At 47.0% G+C, this 20,613-nt stretch overlaps 1 protein-coding gene across 6 annotated transcripts in view; it reads left to right on the top strand.

Moving 5' to 3' along the window:
• Positions 1-17,778: 17,778 nt before the first annotated feature.
• Positions 17,779-20,613, top strand: part of BRD7 (bromodomain containing 7) — a 41,416-nt gene continuing 38,581 nt past the window's right edge. For 3 of the 6 annotated variants that reach the window (XR_004819777.1, XM_027618197.2, XM_027618199.2), the window contains exons 1-2: positions 17,781-18,050; positions 18,534-18,742. Coding sequence is in view for 5 of the 6 variants with exons in the window: in XM_027618197.2 (XP_027473998.1) it covers positions 18,002-18,050; positions 18,534-18,742 (258 nt within the window). In the remaining variant the exon portion in view is untranslated. Of the gene's footprint in view, positions 18,051-18,533; positions 18,743-20,613 lie in introns of all 6 variants that reach the window. The other 3 variants (XM_035725301.1, XM_027618196.2, XM_027618200.2) reach the window with 3 other exon arrangements.

Below are 20,613 nucleotides of genomic sequence, written 5' to 3' on the forward strand. Positions count from 1 at the left end.
GGCAGCTGTGATACTGCCATTGGCCGGTTTAGGTCACGTGCCCACTCCTGAACCAGTCACTGGTACTGGCGGATGTGATATCCTCATTGGCGGGCTTGGGTCTGGGGAGGAGGCTCCCCAGAGGGAACCAAGGGTACTGTTCTCCGAAAAAAAGGGAAGTTGGTGCCACATGGGCTTGAACAACCACTGAATACTGAGGCTTCTCTCTGCCTCTGTCCTGACTTGTCTCTTAGCTGTAGGACCCTGTTGACCAGGAAGGGCAGCCGTGGGAACCTAGCAAAAGGGGAGGTCTGGGAAATATCACGGACCCCACAAGCAAAAGGCCAGAACTGGGATGGCTGGTGGGATCGAGATGGAACAGGCAGGGGTCCAGGCCGGGTGGTCATTCTGCATAATTACCACCAGGGAGCAGCCTTGCCTAGAGATGATGGTAAACAGGAGGTGGTCAGAGGGCTGCAGGTAGGTGACTCCTGTCCCAACCCAAGCAGAGCAGATACCTACTGCTATCCTTACAGCCAAGCCTTATTGAGCCCTACCCTGTCCTCAGCACTTTCCATGCATCAACTTATATCATCAATATGATAATTCAATCATAATATCAATCATATCATAATATCAATCATAATATCAATATCATCAATATGATAATTCATATCAGCAATGACATTGGTACATTTTTTATCCCATTTTATAGATGAGGAAACCGAAGCTTTGGCGAAGTAATGGGTCCAAGGCCATAGGGCTAGAAAGGGCCAACTTATGCAACTCTTCTACTAAACTCAGAGCCTCCTGAGGTCAGGGGCTGTGTCTTGTTCTTGTCTGAGACCCGCCCCCCCCAGACCTAACACAATCACTGTTTGCCTAATGAATATCTCTGGAATCGAGAGCATGGACTCAAGGGCTGTCCAGATATGCTGCATCTTGGAAGATAATTCTTAGAGCCTGTCCTGGCTCTGTTGTGGTAGAAACTCAGAGACCACAACACAGCAGCAGAGGAGAGTTTTAGATTTGCCATAGCTTGGCAACTCTGAAGTCTTGTCCTATAGGTCACTATTCATGCCTCTTCCAGGAGTGGCTGACCATTCAGTTAGGAGAGAGAGGAAGAGTACATGTAATGTGAATTCATTCAACAACCCCCACTGAGCCCCTATTGTGGGCTAAACACCATGCTAAGTTCTTTGAGGGAGCCAGAGGTAAGAGTGACACAACCCCTTACCCTTAGTCCCTTCTTGGGAGAAGAAATCATCTTGGCCAGAAAGAACACAGAAGTAAGTCTTGCCTACCATAAGTGAGAACTTCAATCCTCTAATCAAAAATGTGTATGTACATGCTAAGTGCCAGGTGCAGATTTAGCAGTGAACAAAAAGAAAAATAGACACAGCTCTTGCCTTCATGAAGCTCTCAGTCTAATGGGGAAATTGATGATAAACAAATATGTCATTGTAAATGTGATGTTTAAAGGAAAAAGGAAAAGTATAAAGTGCTATGAAAGAAACTAAAAGGAGACTCATTTAAGCAGGGTTTAGGGAGTTACCTTTCTGAGGTGGTAAAAGATGAAAAGGAGCCAACCATATGAAGAGTGTGGGAAGAGCATTCCAGAGTAAGGGAACAAACAGCCTGTATGGAGGTCCTGCATGACAAAAGAGTATGGCATGTTCAAAAGACTAAAATTAGGAAAATTATTTCTGGAGTGTAATGAGTCAAAGTGAATCATGGTGCAAGATGAGTCAGAGAGGAGGGCCTGGGGCCAGGACAAAAGCGCAGGTTTTATCTGAGTGTGAAGGGAGACCACCGAAGGGTTGTGAACAGAGCAACAGAACAGTCTAAGCTCATCTATGTTTGTAAAAGTCCCTCTGGTTGTCGTGGGGAGAGTGGATTGAGAGTGGGGCAGAGTGGAAGCTGGAAGACATGGTGGCTCTTGGTTAAGTCAATGTCAAGGGCACAGAGATGAGTGGCTATTTCCTCCTAATGAGGGCATCCAGAAAGGCTCTGAGGAGGGAACTTTACCCCAAGTGAAAGCTGAACAGGCAGGGATGAAGGAGAAGGCTGCATCCACCACTCCAAGCTTTTCCCTCCCGAAAAAAGGGGAAACTTTTGTTTTTCCTTCTTCTGCCTCAGGAACCAGAAAGAGATGGCCATTCATCAATCAGCGCCTTCCAAATCACCTACATGTCGCGTTAAACAATTACAACATAATATCAGCAGTTCCAAGTGTGAATAACCCAATGACATTGTAAAATTTGACATAAATAGATCTGGCTGAGCCTCACAAATTTTCCCCTGGGGCTAACAATGTCAGCATTTCCAAGTCTGATCCCTACTGGCCTCTGAAAGACAAGATCACAGCAGAGAAAGAAGCAGAAAGAGCTTCTCTGGTCGTATTTCCCCAAGCAAATGGGCACATTTGCCTCTTGGATGAGCAGGGCAAGAGTCAACCAGGCCAACCAGAATGTGATTAGTCAGAAAGAGTCTCTCTGCCAGCTCTTTATTGGTGACCAGTCTCATAAGGGGCAAGAGTTCACGTTTTGTGAAGCCTGTTCTGTTTGTTAAATACCATGTGTTTTTATTCAACCAGGTATTGCCTGCCGGCCAAGTTTACACAGCAGTGGGCCTCTGGGCTCCATCCATCTCACAACATTTACTAGTCCCCCCTTGTTGTACACATCCTTCTCTCATCAGCCCTCATAACTGAAGTCCCCTTAAGGCAGGTAGAGAGCTGAGGTTAAGAAACTGTTTTTTGTTTCTACTAAATTGCTTTGCCTACCCAGCATGCATTCTCCAATCCTGTGGTAACAGCATCTTACCATTTCTTGGGGAGCTTAACTTAGGCCACATGGTTTAGGTGGCACCAGCCCTCTACTCAAGCTCCAGGGCTAGATAAGAATTGGCCTGTCATTGAATTCTACCACTATCATAGCCAACCCCACCCCCACCCCACCCTTTCATGGTGATTGGTTCAGAGCGGGCATGAGATCTAAACTGGCTAGATCAAATAACCCCGTGACTTTTTGCTAGAACACTGGGGAAAGAAACATTCTCTTTTCTCTGAAATAGATCTCTGAGGATGTCAGCCTGGAGCTATCGGAGGCCATTAGAGCATGTCTCAAAATAGGACAAGTGCAGAGGAAGCAGAGCCTGAATCTTGTGACATCATTTGAGCTCCTGGATGTAGCATTTCCTGAAGCTCAGCCTCATCAGAGGTGGGTTTCAGATACTACCAAACAAAAGTATTCTGACTATCACATGGAGGCTGAACAATACAAGAGTGAGAACCAGGCATCCTGAATTCTAGTGCTGTGCTCTTACCCTGTATTGTATTCCAGATGACTTTATCCAACTGCACACCCAAACTTGACTAGTCTGTAATAACTTTATATGGTTTACTAAGAGATAGATATTTTAAAAAACATCTGATCACAACAGTATTTTATCTAACTGAATCACAGAGCCATGGAAGGGCCCCTGGAGATCATATCATTGAGTGGTTTTCAAAGATCTTTAGCAACTTCTCATTTCAAAAGAAGTCATAAGCAGAACTCCTGTATAAAAGAAACAAAAGCAGTACCTTGTTAGTGCAAATGTGTTTTATCTTTTCAGTTAAAAGTTTAACATTTACTTTTTTAAAATCAATGAAGACCCAAATTTTGATGTATTTGTTTCCAGGTATAAAAATTGGTTATATAGGAAATCAATAAAGAAAATCAATGAAAACAAAACTTCATTCGTTGAAAAGATCAATAAAATCAACAAACCTCTAGCTAGGCTAAGGAAAAAAGAGCAAGGACAGAAATTACTAATATCAGAAATGAAAGAGGACATCACTACAGATCCTCTGAACATAGATAAAAAATCCTCAACAAAATATTAGCAAATCAAATACAATTATGTATAAAAGAATTATACTCTATAATTTGGTGGAATTTATCCAAGGTTACAAGGCTAGTCTAACAATCAAAAATCACGAGGTGCCTGGGTGGCTCAGTCGTTAAGTGTTTGCCTTCAGCTCAGGTCATGATTCGAGGGTCCTGGGATTGAGTCCCACATGGGGCTTCCCACTCAGTGGGGAGTCTGCTTCTCCCTCTCCCTCTGCCTGCCACTCCCCCTGCTTGTGCTCTCTCTCTCTCTCTCTCTCTCTCTGTCAAATAAATAAATAAAATCTTTTAAAAAATACAGATTTGGAAGAAAGAAATTGTCTTTGTTTGCAAATTACATGATCATCTATGTAGAAAATCTGAAAGAATCAACAACAACCCCCCCCCCAAAAAAAGCCTGGAATAATAAGTGATTATAGCAAGGTTACAGTATACAAGGTTAATATACAAAAGCCAATTATTTTCCTATAAACCATCAATGAACAAGTGGAATTTGAAATTAAAAGCACAATACCATTTATATTAGCATCCCCAAAAATGAAATGCTTAGGTATAAATCTAACAAAATATGTACAAGATCTACATGAGGAAAACTACAAAACTCTGATGAAAGGACTCAAAGAACTAAATAAGCAGAGAGGTTCCATGGTCACTGATAGGAATCAATATTGTCATGGTGTCAGTTCTTCCCAGTTTGATCTACAGATTCAATGCAATCCAAATCAAAATCGCAGAAAGTTATTTTGTGGATCTAGACAAACTGATTCTAAAGCTTATATGGAGAAGCAAAAGACCCAGAATAGCCAAAACAATACTGGAGGAGAAAAAATTTGGAGGACTGACACTAAACTTCAAAACTTACTATAAAGCTAGAGTAATTAAGACAGTGTGGTACTGGCCAAAAAAAATAGACAAATAGGTCAATGGAACAGAATAGACAGCCCAGAAATAGATCGACATAAATATAGTTAACAGATCTTTGACAAAGGAATAAAATAAATATAATGGAAAAAATATAATCTTTTCAACAAGTGGTATTGGAACAACTGAACATCTACATGTAAAAAAAATGAAGCAGAATACAGACCTCACACCCTTCTCAAAAATTAACTCACAGACACAAATGTAAAATGCAAAAGTATAAAACTCTTGGAAGATAACATGGGAAAAAAAAAATCTAGACGACCTTGGGTATGGCAATGACTTTTTAGATACAATACAAAAGGCATACAAATTCATGAGAGAAATAATTGAAAAGCTGGACCTCATTAAAATTAAAAACTTCTGATCTGTGAATCACAGTAAAGAGAATGAGAAGATGAGCTACCAACTGGGAGAATATTTGCTAAAGACATATCTGATAAAGGACTGTTATTCAAAATATACCAAAAAACTCTTAAAATTCAACAATAAGAAAACAAACAAGCTGATTTTGAAATGGGCCAAAGACCTTAGCAGACACCTCATCGAAGAAGACATACGGATGGCAAATAAACATATGAAAAGAGGCTCCATATCATATGTCGTCAGGGAGATGCAAACTAAAACAATAGTCAAGTACCACTACACACCTATTTGAATGGTCAAAAAGCAGGACATGACACCACCAAATGCTGGTGAGGATGCGGAGCAACAGGAATTCTCATTCGTCACTGGTAAGAATGCAAAATAGTATGGCTACTTTGAAGATAGTTTGGCAGCTTCTTACAAAATTAAACATACTCTTGGGGCACCTGGGTGGCTCAGATGGTAAGCGTCTGCCTTCGGCTCAGGTCATGGTCCCAGGGTCCTGGGATCAAGCCCCACGTCGGGCTCCTGACTCAGCAGGGAGCCTGCTTCTCCCTCTCCCTCTGCCTCTCCCCCTGCTCATGCTCTCTCTCTCTCTCTGTGTCTCAAATGAATAAATAAAAGCTTTTAATTAATTAATTAATAATAAATAACCGTACTCTTGCCATCCAATCTAGCAATCGGGCTAGATTTTGGTATTTATCTTGGTATTTATCCAAAGGAGTTGAAAACTTATGTCCACACAAAAACTTGCACACGGATGTTTATAGTAACTTTATACATGTTTATGCAAGCTTGGAAGCAACCAAGTTGTTCTTCAGGAGGGAAATGGATAAATATACTGTGGTGATCCTGACAAGGGAGTATTATTCAGTGCTAAAAAGAAATTAGTTAGCAGGCCGTGAAAAGATGTGAAGGCATCTTAAATGCAGGTTACTAAGTGAAAGGAGCCAATCTGAAAAAGCTATATCCTATATGACTCCAACCCTGACATCTTGGAAAAGGCAAAACGATGGAGACAGTAAAAAAGACCAGTGGTTGCCAGGGGTCAGGGGGCTGGTTAGGGAGAGCAGAACAGATGGAGCACAGAAGTCGTTAGGGCAGTAAAAATACTCCATATGATAATGTAATAATTGGCACATGTTATTATACTTGTCTAAACCCACAGAATATAGAGCACCCAGAGTGAACCCTAATGTCAACTACAAACTTTGGGTAATTATGATGTATCAATGTAAGTTCATCAGTTGTAACAGATGTACACTTGGGTGGGGGATATTACTAATGGAGAAGACTATGTACGTGTCAGGGCATAGTGTATACGGGAAATCTCTGTACCTTACCCCCATCTTCTGTGATCTTACTAAAACTTCCCTTAAAAGTTATCTTTTAAAAACTGGTTATATAAAATATATATAATTGCATATGGGGGGGTTTCATCACAGTTTTTTTTATAGTTAAAAAATTTTAATAATTGGGATAAGTTAAAAAGTCCCTTGAATCTGCAGATCTTTTCACACTATTGAACCGCCTTTATTTTTTAGATTTTATTTGTTTATTTATTTAGAGAGAATGTGAGCAGGGGGCGGGGCAGAGGGAGAGGGAGAGAGATCCCAAGCAGACTTCCTACTGAGTGCCGAGCCTGATGTGGGGCTCCATCTCATGACCCTGAGATCACGACCTGAGAACAAAAGTCAGAGGCTCAACTGCCTGAGCCACCCAGGTGCCCCCCCCTCATTGAGCTTTTGAGTCAAAACATTGACAGAGGTGTATATCTGACTTTATCAAAGCTCTCCTTTGGTGTCTAATTGTTCTAACCTAGAGGCTTCCTGTTTCTTGTCCAAGAAAATAAAGCCTAGGTATAAACCAATGTTCTCCAACAGTGTTTCTCAAAGTTTAATACATATATATGAATCACCACGGATCATGTTAAAAATGTAGGTTCTGATTCCACAGTTCTGAGATGGAGCGAGAGATTCTGCATTTCTCCCAAGCTCTGGGGTACTGCCAATGCAGCTAGTCCGTGGACCACACTTTGAGTAGCGAGGCTCTAGAATATGCAGTAATGGAGCAGTGACTATGTCTCCCGAGGCAAGGAGATGAGAATCACTACCAAACTCTGGTTTGAAAAACGAGTTGGAAAATATCTGGGATGACATATTGCAAAACGTTACAGAAAATGGTGGGATTATAAGCAATTTAAAATTTCTTCCTTATGCCTATCGGTGTTTTCAACTTTATCTATAACATATGAATACAAATTGAGAAATAAATAAGCATAAAATTAAATAGCTGAATCAAGAAAAGCCTAAAATATACACACACATTTAAAATAAAACTTGATCAGACACTGACAGAACATCAGAAGTGGTTCCCCAGAACCAACCAAGTTTAAAAGGAAGCAGCCTAGTCTTTCTGCGGCCGCGAATAGCAAGCAGAATGGATGTCCCAGGTCGCACGGCTGGTTTTTGCAGCGCCAGGAACTTAGAGATCTGGGTGGCACAGAGCCAACCCACAGCCACAGCACACAGCGACTCTCTGTTCTCAGAGCAGGGTTTCCAGGAGTGATAGTGGACCGTGTCCCAAGCCTACACGACCATTTCTGAGCTGCTGTCTCCCCCAGCATCCCCACCTCAGCATTCTTGCCTGTATGATTCTTCTTGTTTGAGCCACGCTTTCCAGCCCTGAACAGACCCCTGCAGAGCTTGCAGACTCACTGCAGCCTGGCGCCCCTCCCTCCTGCACACGCCCTGGGCCGGCTCTGATGCTGGCATCCTCCCGGCGCGTCCCACTCTCCGAGCCTTTCTCCTGCCCCGGGCTGCTGCTCTTCTATGTCCTTTCCTGCTTCCTCATCGTCCACTGACCTTGATGTTCAAAGTCCTCAAGGCTCTATCTTCTCTGGTCATTCTGTTCTCTCTTTCTGGGTGGTCTGATTCACTCCTGGGGTTCCAAAGACATCTCTAGACCAAAAATCTCTTCTCAGACAGACCTAGCCTCTCCTCTGAGCTCCAGACACAGGCACCAGCTTCCTGCTCATTCACAGGCATCTTTCGATTCTTCCTCCTAAGTGACTCTCAGATTATCCCACTGCACCAGCCCCTTGCCTGCATATAATCCAAGCCACCACCACCCTCACCCCCACTGTGAAGTCCAACGTCAACTCCTAGCTGCTCTCCCTGCCCTGTCTCTTAAACCCACAATTCCTTCTCTATTCAGAAGCCCAAGCACTCTTGACAAAATGCAAACCCGGTCGTGTGCCCACATCCACTGCCTTCCGTGGCACCCCGGAATAAAAATCAAACACCTCTGCCATGCCTCCTGAGGTTGTGCCCAGCCCAGCCTTATCTCTGGGCACTGCCCCCAATGTCCCCTCGTTTTTCTTGCTCTAGAACTGGCCTTCTCCCTTCCTTGAATGCACCAAACGTTTTCTTGCCCTTGAATGTGCTGATTCCCTCCGCCCCACTAGTGGATGCTGCCGATGCCCCGCCCAGCTCACCTGTCCCCAGGACATGCCACCTCCTGCAGGTGTCAGTGTTGGCTGCTGAGGGCCCGCCGCCACCAACTTCTTCAGAGGATTGCCCTGCATAGACTAGAGTGGTTCTCTGGGGGTCAGGAAAACCACTAGGCTGACCTCTCCGCCTGACCCCGGCGACCAAAGGCTGGCCCCTCTCCTCCAGTGAACTATTCTGCAGAGCCCTTCCCGCCCCACACCCACCTCCCTGCACCTCCGTGTGACTGAGCTAGGCAGAGGCCCCAACCTCCCTTGGCTTCTGCCCTGCCCTACCCTGCGACTCGCACTCCCTTCCTGCTGTTTCCTTTTGCCACAAACAGACTCCCATCAACAGATTGCCCCACCAGCTTCTAGGGCACCCAACCCTGGGTGGCTTCCTCAGCAGGGAGCCCTGAACCCCTAGGCTGTGTCAGAGTCTTACCATAACAGCATAACGTATCACCACTCTGTTGTGTTCCTTCCTAACACTTAGTACGACTGCAGTTAAATACATCTGACTCTTGAACCACTCTGGAATTAGGGATGCTGACCCCCCCATGCAGTCAAAAACCTGTGTACAACTTTTGGGTCCCCCCAAAACGTAACTACTAATGGCCTGCCGTTGACGAGAAGCATTAGCAATAACATAAACAACTGATTAGCACATATTTATAGGTGTATTTATATGTGTGTGTCAGACCAAAATAAGTTAGAAAAAAGAATGTTATTGAGAAAATCATAGTGAAAATACTTTTACAGTACTACACTGTATGGAAAAAAAATTGCACGTAGTGGATCTGTGGACAAACCCAAGTTGCTCAAGGGTCAACTACATGTGTGTGTGCAATCACCCGTTAAGTGTGTGCCTGTGATTTTCATGCGGACAGGACCAGGTGTATTTTGCCTTCACTGTGTTCCAGCACTTGGCACAATAGTAGGCAGTCAAGAAAATAGGATGAAGAGAGGCAGGGGGGCAGGGAGGGAGGAAGGTGCTCGTGCTGTCTCTTTCCTATTTGATCAGGGGTTCCAAGTTTCTCCCCATCCAAGGGGCACCTGGGTGGCTCAGTCATTAAGCATCTGCCTTCGGCTCAGGTCATGATCTCAGGGTCCTGGGATCGAGCCCAGCATTGGACTCCCTTCTCGGTGAGAAGCCTGCTTCTCCCTCTCCCACTCCCCCTGCTTGTGTTCCCTCTCTCGCTGTGTCTCTCTCTGTCAAATAAATAAAATCTTAAAAAAAAAAAAAAAAGTCTCTCCCTGTCCTGGCAAAATCTGAGTCCAAATAACTTTCGCAGTTGTCAGCAATGGGCACCATCGCTTGGACTCACTGCCCTCCCGCAACCAGCTCCGAGGCCACGAGGGGAGGGGAGCACAAGCTCCCCACATGGACGGCTGCCATCCGCCGCCTGCCTTTTGTTCACTCAGAGGCAGACAGCTGGGGAAGCAGCACCTGTGATCATGAGCAGCCCTGCGAGCTGCCCTGTTGACAGCCTGTCACAGGGAATCACCTCAGGCCACTGCAGCCCCAAAGAGCTGCCCAGTGAGCCAGCCTCGCCCCCTCGGGGCCCTCCGCACCCACTAACGGGCTGCAGCTGTGGGGGCCTGGGCTCTGGGAAATGCCTCCTCTCTCCCCTTCCCCCCAGGACAAAGGGCAGGGCGCCCCCCAGAGTATCCAAGAGAAACAGCTCTTCCTGCCCCCACCCCCCGACCCCCTCTCTGTCTGGTCTTCCACACTCAGGAAGGCCTTCACTGTGCCAGAAGCCTTTTCACCCCTCACTGTCCCTGATCCTCATGCCAACCACACAAGCGCCCAGGGCTGGTTCTGCCCATTCCCCAGAGGAGGCTGAGGTCCACACAAAGGAAGCCGAGAGAAGTAAGGAGCATGTGGACAACTGGCCTTGGGAGTTCCTCGCCTGGCCTACAGCAGCATGAGGGGGATTTGAGGAACACAGCAGGGCCGTGGGCGGGGGAGGAGGGGTCTCGGAGGCCCCTGATACTCAGGGCTTTCAGCCTGACAGGATCATGGGGTCAGTTCCCAGTAAGCCGCTTTCTTCTGTCAGGCCTGTGAAGAGTCTCCTCTGGATCTCCCAGAGCTGCCCAACCAAGGGAGGCCACACTCTACTCCAGGGTCAGGCATCCAGGACATCAGCTGTGTCCCAGAGCTCCCTCTCCATAGGGGCACCAAGTCCCAAAGGTCTGGTTGGGCGGGGAGCTTGGCACACCTCAGAGCAAGGGGGCTGCTAAGGGCCTGGCTTGCCATGGCCTCACAGCCGCTGGGCAACAAGTCCTCTGCAGACAGGCCCGGCCCCGAGAGAGCTGAGCAGAGGCCATTTCCTGGGAATGCCACCCCCCCCAGTGGCCAGCCTTCCTCACTGCCTCTCTCCTCCTCCTCAGACTCCCTGGGAGGCCACCAGTCACCTCCTGTCCTCAGCCAAAAGACCCTCAGGGGAGAACGTGGGAGGGAATCATCATCATAAAACAGCATAATTATTCATTCATTCATCAGACAAATAGTTCATGAGGGCCTGCGCCGAGCCCGGGCTCTACGGTAGGTACACGGGACACAACCGTGAGTGATGTGGGCCCCATTCCTGTCCTCAGGGAGCTGGGCGTCCTGAGGGGGAGACAGTTGACTAACATGCACACAGACAGGTAGCAGATATGTAACATGATGTTGGTGGCCACGTGTGCCATGAAGAGAAGCTGAGCCACGTGGGGTGAGGAGTCAGGAGGTGCTGCTGTGGATCACTGGTCCAGAAGCTTCTCTGAGGCAGTCCACCTGCGTGACCAGGATGCCACGAGGGCAGGATTCAGGCCAAGAGCCGAGAGGAGGGTGCTCCAGGCACAGGGAAGAGCAGACGCTGAGGTCCTGAGGCAGAAGCGGGCTTGTGAGGCAGAAGCAGGTGAGGAGGACAGCGTGGCCAGCCTCAGGGACGGGGGAAGGACGCGGGGCTGGAGAGATAATGGGGGCCGGATCGGGCCTGCCAGCCAAGGTAAGGATTCGGCTTTGACTCTGAGTGAGATGAGGAGCCATGAAACACTTTTGATCAGGGAAATGACATTACCTCGAGTATGTTTTTAAAGGATCGCAAAATATTTAAAAATTAATATTAGCAGCTAGCATTTATTAAGCACTCCAGTCTTATACTTGGCATTTTGACCACATTATCTTTTCATCCTTACAACCACCTTATGAAGTGGTAGACCTGATTCTCTTGCCCTTGTTCCAAGACTGACAACTGAGCTTCAGAGGGGTGAAGCGATGTGCCCAACGTCACATAGCTGCCAACTGTGAGCTCAAGATGAGCCAGTCTGTCCCTCTCCAGAGCTATAGGGTTACTCTGGTCCAGGGGTTGGGAGGCCTGGCTTCCAATTCTGACTCCCACCCTCTGGCTGTTGTGGTTCCTGTCTGGTCCTGGCATTGCCACAGCTCCAGCCTCTGTGACAGGGACATAACCTATCCTCCTGTGGGGGCTGCAGGGAGGACACTGAGCCAGGGTCCGGGCTGGCAGTGTGTGCACGGCAGATGGTCAACAGGTGTTAGTGCTCTAACACTCATCCCCAGAGCTTTGTGTTCTAGGGACCTGGTGAAACACATAAGGTCAGTCCACCTTGGAAAGAGGAGGCACCCATTCTGTGTCCACAAAAGCTGCAGCAAAGTGGACGACGAGGGAAGTGGCAGAGGCCCCCAGATGTAGGCAGGGGCTGGGTGGGACTGAGCAAGGTACAGAGTCAGCCTCAGCCTCTCCCGAGAGACTGTCCTGTTCCTCTTCAGCCAATAAGGATGCACGAGAGAGAGAAGACCTCATCGCCTTATGGGAAACAACCAGCTCCTGCCAAGAGGCGTCCCCTCACAGCCCAGGTCAGAAGCACCCTCCTGCTCAGGAGTCACAAAACCCGCAGCTCCACCAGGACAGTGGTCTTCCCTCATGTGCAGCAGTCGTCTGTCATTGCCCAGATTCTCTTTGTTCATTTAGCCTCCCGGGACCCCAGAAATCCATAAACAGCAAATGACAACTATTTCCATGCTTTGACTTATCTTCTGATCCTCTGCGTGCGCAAACATCCACTCCTACCTGTTTGTAGGAGCGTACGAGTCCTCTTGTGCAATTTGTTTCCATCTGACGCTATTCCAAACATGTAGGAAGAAACTTCGGAGGTTCCTGGCCCTCTTTTTGAAGAGCCGGGTGGCCTACTGGTGAGAATGTAGGGTTGAGGGGCGCCTGGGTGGCTCAGTTGTTAAGCGTCTGCCTTCAGCTCAGGTCATGATCCCGGGGTCCTGGGATCAAGTTCCGCATCGGGCTCCCTGCTCAGGAGGGGAGTCTGCTTCTCCCTCTCCCTCTCCCACTCCCCCTGCTTGTGTTCCCTCTTTCGCTGTGTCTCTCTCTGTCAAATAAGTAAATAAAATCTTTTTTTTTTAAGATTTTATTTATTTATTTGACAGAGAGAGAATGAGAGAGAGAAAGCACGAGAGGGAAGAGGGTCAGAGGGAGAAGCAGACTCCCCGCTGAGCAGGGAGCCCGATGTGGGACTCGATCCCGGGACTCCAGGATCATGACCCGAGCCGAAGGCAGTCGCCCAACCAACTGAGCCACCCAGGCGCCCAAGTAAATAAAATCTTAAAAAAAAAAAAAGAATGTAGGGTTGGGAGGTAGGCAGACATGGATTCAGATCCCAGACAGGCAAGCTGTGTGAACCTGGAAAAGCCACTTGACTTCTTCAGGCCCCAGTTTCCTCCACCTGTGGGGCAGAGACAAGAGTGTTCCTCTCACCAGGCCAGGAAAAGGATAAAAGAGGATAGGTAGTGTGTGCAACACTCCACCCAAGTACCCTGCACAGGCAATGGTTCATTTGCTGTCACCTTTGTCCTTATTGAGATATGCAGCAGGCTCAGAAACTTCCCTGTTTGAGATAATACTTGTATATGCTCTATCTATGGCTGTGTAACAAATTCCCCTAAAACGTAATGGTTTAAGTGAACACACATTTTATTATCTCACAGTCTCTGTGGGTTAGGAGTGTGACCACAGCTTACCTAGGCCTTCTGCTTCAGGGTCCCTTGAACGCTGCCGTCAAGGTGTGAGGCAAGGTTGAGGTCTCATCTGAACACTCCACTGAGAAAGAATTCACTTTGAAGCTCAGGTGGCTGTTGGCAGGGTCAATGGCTCAGGGGCTGCTGGACTGACGGCCTCAGTTCTTGCCGGTTGCTGGCAGGAGGCTGCCCTCAGTTTCTTGCATGTGAACCTCTCCAATATAGCACCCTGCTTTCTCGAAGCATGTGAGCCAAGAAGGCAATGCAATTGGCTAGCAAGACAGAAGTCACCGTCTTTTTTTTAATTCTTTTTTTTATTTTTTTATTGTTATGTTAATCACCATACATTACATCATTAGTTTTTAATGTAGTGTTCCATGATTCATTGTTTGTGCATAACACCCAGTGCAGAAGTCACCGTCTTAAGTAACTGAATCACAGAAGGGACATCTCGTCACCCTCGCCATATCCTATTGGCTAGAAACAAGTCTCCAGGTCCTTCCACACTCAGTTGGAGAGCACAAATACCAGGAGGCAGGAGTCTCCAGGGGTCACTTTAGAGTCTGCACTACACAGCAAAGTTCCGTTCAGCTAGCATTTTCTGGTGCGTTTTATGTACCAGGCTCTGTCCTGGAGCCGGGAATTTAAAAAGTGGATAAGTCAGGGTTTCTATCTCCCAGGAACTTCTGTGAGGTGTTTTCTGCTTCAGGCTCTTACTTATTTTTCACTGTTGTGAACGCTCTGGGACCTGTGTAGTATCTCCGTTGAGGGGAGGAGGGCAACTACTCACTCCATAATGTGAATGAGTTAACTAGACCCTCTTCCTCCATCCCAGGCTGGTCAGAGAAAAGACACACCACACACACACACGCACACACGCACGCACACACACACACACACACAGAGTGAGCTAGCTCTGGAGGGCATTTGCAGAGAGTAGTGGTCACTGTGCTGCTATGGGAATGAAGGGAATGAGACCAGCCCCTTCTCTGGGGAAGCACACCAGAGGATGGGAAGCAAAGCGGTAAACACAGATCACAGCGGAGGCCGGACCCACAGGGGAGAGTTGACATCGCAGTCCCCCTTAAAGAAAAAGATTATAGCCAATGATTGAGAAGCTGAACCAAGCTTTGCCCTATACTTAGGGGGCGATGGTGGCTTGATCTCAAAGCAACTGGAGTTTTCTTCCCCAACACAACACCTCTTCCCCCACTCTGACTCCACCTCGTGGATGCCAGAGAGGCTTGTTACAGGGAGGCAACAACTTCTAGCCTTCATGAAAAAGCAGCTCCTTTTGTTCGAGAAACTTTATCTTCCCTGGCTAGCCACGAGGGTCTGATGGGGCCTGACCGTCACAGACTCTAAATCCTCTTGGCCATGGGGGTGGACTTGGTACCCAAGCTGGATCAATCTCCCATTCACCGGTCCATAAAATATGTGACCCAACCCAAGCCAATCAGCCCTTCTCTGGCATTTCTTCCTGGGTGAAGCTGACAGAGAAGAGACTGTTGTTCCAGTTAATCAGGAAGCAGCTATGGTAACCATGTTTTCAGCCATATAGAGGGGAAAAAGAAAAAGATGGAGCCCAACGTACACAGAGACAAAACAAAGAAAGAGAGAGAGATACCAGCCAGCATCAGATCTCTGGTTCCCGTCTTCAAGCTTGACTTGAAAATCTTCTTATTTTGGGATGCCTGGGTGGCTCAATCTGTTAAGCAGTTGCTTTCGGCTCAGGTCATGATCTCAGGGTCCTGGGATCGAGTCCCGCATCGGGCTCCCTGCCCAGCGGGGAGCCTGCTTCTCCCTCTCCCTCTGCTTGCACTCTGTCAAATAAATACAATCTTAAAAAAAAAAAAGAAAGAAAATCTTCTCATTTAGAATCTTTTTATTTTTCTTGAAATAATTCTAATTGGGTTTCTGTCACACTCCAACCATAGGGTCCTGAACTACAAGTCTACAATTTTATGGTTGGAATTCAAGCTAAAGCTACAAATCTTCCCGGGAGATGTGATCCAGAGGTCCAAATTTTTACTAAAGTATAAATGACTAAGATCCTTTCTTGAGAGAAGGCTGTGATTATGGGCTTATTTGAAAATACACAGGGCTTTATAAGGTTAAAAGTAGAGACAGTCAAGACATCTTCACCATATTCACATGTAAAAAGGGCTTGTGATTCAAATTCAGAAAACCTGCATTTGAGTCCAGCCTCTACCACTAACTGGCAACTTACTTCACTTCTCTGGGCATCAATTTCTCCATCTGCAAAATGGGAGTAAGAATGTTTCTGTGCCTGGGTGTTATACGAAAACAATGAATCGTGGATCACTACATCAAAAACTAATGATGTATTGTATGGTGACTAATATAACATAATTAAATTTAAAAAAAAGAATGTTTCTGTTCTTCCTAGCTTAGGAAGTTGTCGTGGAAAATTATCAACATTATATTGTTTCCCTGTAGCCAACATCCCTGGATGTGTTATATTAAATACATCTTAATACTATATTTGGGTAAATGCCGATGAACAGGAATGTGAATAACATCTCTCCAGGGGCGCCTGGGTGGCTCAGTTGGTTAAGCGACTGCCTTCGGCTCAGGTCATGATCCTGGAGTCCCGGGATCGAGTCCTGCATCGGGCTCCCTGCTCAGCGGGGAGTCTGCTTCTCCCTCTGACCCTCTGACCCTCTCCCCTCTCGTGCTCTCTCTCTATCTCATTCTCTCTCTCAAATAAATAAATAAAATCTTTAAAAAAAAAAAATAACATCTCCCCAGTAGGGCTCAGCACCTGAGGATAAGAGTGAATGAGAAAAGCTTAAAATAGCATCAAGGAGTAGATGTCCATCTAAGAGCAATGGTGTTAGTCCGGACTCTCAGTTGGTACAGCTCTAATAGATACATTTTCATCATTTCTTTTCAAGTTAATTTCTAAATTGTATCTCTCTTTTCATTTTTTTAAAAAATTAACATTGGGGCGCCTGGGTGTCTCAGTCAGTCAAGCATCTGACTCTTGATTTCAGCTCAGATCATGATCTCAGGGTGGAGATGGAGCCCCAATTTGGGCTCTGCACTGAGCATGGAGCATGGAGCCTGCTTAAGATTCTCCCTCTCCCTCTCCCCCTGTTCCTACTCTCTAAATAAATAAGTAAATAAACAGAAGCTTTTGAAAAAACTTAACATGCACATGAAAAAAAAATTTCAAACAATAGAGAGAAGCATAAAACTAAAACAATCCGCTTCAGCTCTACTGCAGCCTTTTCATCCAGATGTCAACGTTTATTTCCATATATGGATCTTACCAAATAACACTCGGTTTCATATTTTTTGATGTTGTTTTAGTTACAGTTTAGTTACAGTTTTACATGTCAGCACATAAGGGTTTTTTGTTTTATTTTGTTTTTAAGATTAGAATCCTTCTAATTACCAATGTGCTGGATTTGCTGGATCTGGCATCCAGTACAGGGTTCAATGAATAATGTCAAAGGGAAGACAGAAACAAGGGGGAAGGGGATAGAAACAAGGAGTCAGGGAAGGGGGAGGATGATAGAAAGAAAAAGGAGAGTGGTAGGAAGAGAGAGGGAAGGGAGAAAGAGAGGAGGGAGGAAGGCAGGGAGGGAGGGAGGAAAGAGAAAGGAACAGAGAGGAAGGGAGGGAGGGAGAGACGGAAAGACTGGCAGACAGAAACAGAGGAAGAGAGAGGGAGGGAGAGACAGACAGAAACAGAGAGACAGACAATGAGACAGACACAGAGAGAGGAAGGGAAGGAGAGACAGAGACAGAGCGGGAGGGAAGGAGAGCCAGACAATTAGACCAACAGAGAGAGAGAAAAGGAAAGAAAGGAAGGAGGGAAGAAAGAGAGGGAAGGGAGGAAGAGAGTGGAGAAGAGGGAAAGAAAGAGAAAAAGGAGAGCAAGGAAGAGAGAGAGGAGAGAGAGAGGCAAGAGAGATTCTGAGCAGTGGACCCCGCCCCCGGCTCGGACTCCGCCCCCGGCCCAGACTCCGCCCCCGGCCCGCGGCCTGCAGCGCCACCTCCAGCCGCCAGGGGCCGCCACGGGCAGCCGGCCGCACCCTGCGCGCGCGGCGGGCCCTCTCTCCCGCCTCCGCGCCGGCCGCTCGCAGCCCCGCCGCTGCTCTCCGGCTACGGCCGGGTCTCGCGCGCCGTCTTCTCGGAGGGGCCTCGCGCCGCCCGGCGCACGCCGCCCCCCTGCCTCGCGGCGCGGGGTCTCGCGGGCCCCGCTCCCGCCCTCCGCTTGCCTGGCCCGGACCGGAAGCGGCGCCGCACGGCCTGGGCCTGGCGCGGGGGGCGGGCACTGGGGCCCGGTCGGATATGGGCAAGAAGCACAAGAAGCACAAGTCGGACAAACACCTCTACGAGGGTGAGGAGTGGGCTGCGGTGGGGGGCGGCGAGCCCGCGGCGGCCCTGGGCTGGGGTGGGGGTGGGGGTGGGGTGGGGAGGGGAGGGAGGAGGGTCCTCGCTCCTTCGAGACCACCCTCGAGCTCTCGAGGCGGGCCGGGGGCCGCAGCTCCCACGGGCAGGCCGGGACCCGCGAAGGGGGCGCGGCCCGCCGGAGGCCGCGCAGACCCCCCCCGAGGCGGGGGCCGCATTCGAACCCCAGACCCCTCGCTCCCGGCGGGGCTCTTGCCGGGAGGTTTGACACGGCCCTCAGAGGCCCGCCGCGTTCGGGGCACCCTCGGGGCGAGTGTCCGTCGGTCAACAGGTGCTTCGCGGGGCGCCCACTGCGTGCCCAAAGCCGCCGCGGCCGTGGCGCCGCCTTCTCCCTCTGGCCTCGCTACCTCTGCATGGTGGACGCTGCCCGGCGCGTCCCGCCCGTAATCGAGGCTCTCTCCTTTTGTTTAAGAGTATGTAGAGAAGCCCTTGAAGCTGGTCCTCAAAGTGGGAGGGAACGAAGTCACCGAGCTCTCCACGGGCAGCTCGGGGCACGACTCAAGCCTCTTCGAAGACAAAAACGATCATGACAAACACAAGGACAGAAAGCGGAAAAAGCGAAAGAAAGGAGAGAAGCAGGTTCCAGGGGAAGAAAAGGGGAGAAAACGGAGACGAGTAAAGGTAAATGTCGTTGCGTGGCTTCAGCGTTGCTGGTGGCACCACTTTCAAGAGTTCCCGCCGCCCGCTGCCAGCCTAACTTTATTCTCTTTGTGTCTAGCGAGACGCTAAAACACCTGTAAAATCTGCTTTGTTTTGAGGAGGAGCAGGGAAACATGAATCATCTGTGAGTTTCAGCAGCTCTCGATTGTAAATACTCTTAGTTAAACTCAACAGCAAGTGAGTGAGCAGCTAAGTCCTGAATTTCAGGAACTGTCAGAGTACTTTCTCCACCCGGGAAAGGTAAAAGTCATGCTCAAAAAAGCCTCAGTGTTGGAGCTTTGTCAAAAATCGTCAGTTCAGAAGTGATAGGGATCTGTTGGGGTTCAAATTTTGTTCTGACGTAAATAAATACGGTAATGCCAGATATATAATGAGCAGCTTTGATCTTAAAGCTTGAGTCTGTTGAAGAGAAAATTCGATCAGAGACCTTTAAGGGATATGACACCAGTGACAAAAATAAGCAGTGTCTTAACCATTTGCAGTTAATAGGAAAAAGGGGGGAAAGTAGCTGCTGTCTTGGTTCACAGGCTGGTCAAAATAATAATAGTTAACTTTCATGGATGATCATATACATATCTGGAATTGTCCTAGACTTCTGCACTTCTCAGATTTAACCTGTCACTGAGTGACTTACTAAATCAGTTACTGGGTCTTGAAAATAGAGTTCCATAAGTTAGCTTTGTAATTTTTCTTACATTTATATATAACAGCAATGTTCTGTTCCATGGGATTAAACACGTCGTAAGTCACTAAATCTTAAGAGACTCTTTAGAATTTCTTAAATCTGTTATTTTTTGCCTGTTTTTAATTGCCTTTGGCTAGACTGTGACAATACATAGAACTACTTAATGTTTTCTTTTCCTAAGTTATAAAAGCCTCTGTATAGGCTAAACCACAAAACCGAGATCTGCAAACACTGGTAACTGTGAATTTAGGGCTGGCATTTTGTAGACCCTGCAGAGGCAATATAAGTCTTTATATTTGTGAAACAATGAATAGTTTATTAAATTTTTGAATTAAGCGATATAAATTAAAAAAAAAAAGCCTCTGTATGCATACGATTTAAGAAATTCAAGCAATACAGAAGTGAACAAAAGGAGGGCAATAAATTTTCCTCACCCTAGTCCCTCACACAGTCTCTCTGTCTAGAGGTAACCAGTTGTTGTTTTTTTTTTTTTAATTATTTTTTGTTATTTGTAAAGTAGTTTAATGAACATAGTTTTTAAAAGTCAAGAGTACTTCAAGGCTTTTAACACAAAAGCAGTCTCCTGCCCCAGCCTAGAGTTTTACTTCCCAAACTTTTTAGTTTTTTCTTTGGATATTTGTCTCCTTTTTTAAATGTAGGTTTATGTTGGTATTTCCTGATTTATCAGTTTACATCTTTTACTGGTCTGTTAAAGAAGATGAGAATTTAAATTAGTGTTCTAATACTGCTTCCTGCCCCCCATTTCCCTTCATCCGTTCTCCCAGTATAGATATATCATAGTTGTTGGTTAAATCAGTATTCACTATTCAATTACTGTTCACTGGTGATATGTATAATAAGTACAGATTTGGTCTTGATCCCTTGTTATTTGCTTTCATTGGTTTCATTATCATGTACCAGTTCTTCCCAAACTCTGACATATATAAAACCCATCTGATTTCTGTTTTTCACATGGCCAAACAGTTCCCCTTGTCTTGAGACATCCATCTTGTAGCCTTCCGTGTCCTCCTGCTCTAGTCTGTATTAGTTGTTCTCTAGGCCTTCTGGGACTTTCCTTTGCCTCTTTCCTGGATCCTGTGTCTTATTGATTTACTCTCTTTTTCTGGTGGAATCTTAACTCTAGGAA

Source organism: Zalophus californianus, chromosome 17 (genome assembly GCF_009762305.2).
Source record: "Zalophus californianus isolate mZalCal1 chromosome 17, mZalCal1.pri.v2, whole genome shotgun sequence".
Taxonomy (NCBI): Eukaryota; Metazoa; Chordata; class Mammalia; order Carnivora; family Otariidae; genus Zalophus; species Zalophus californianus.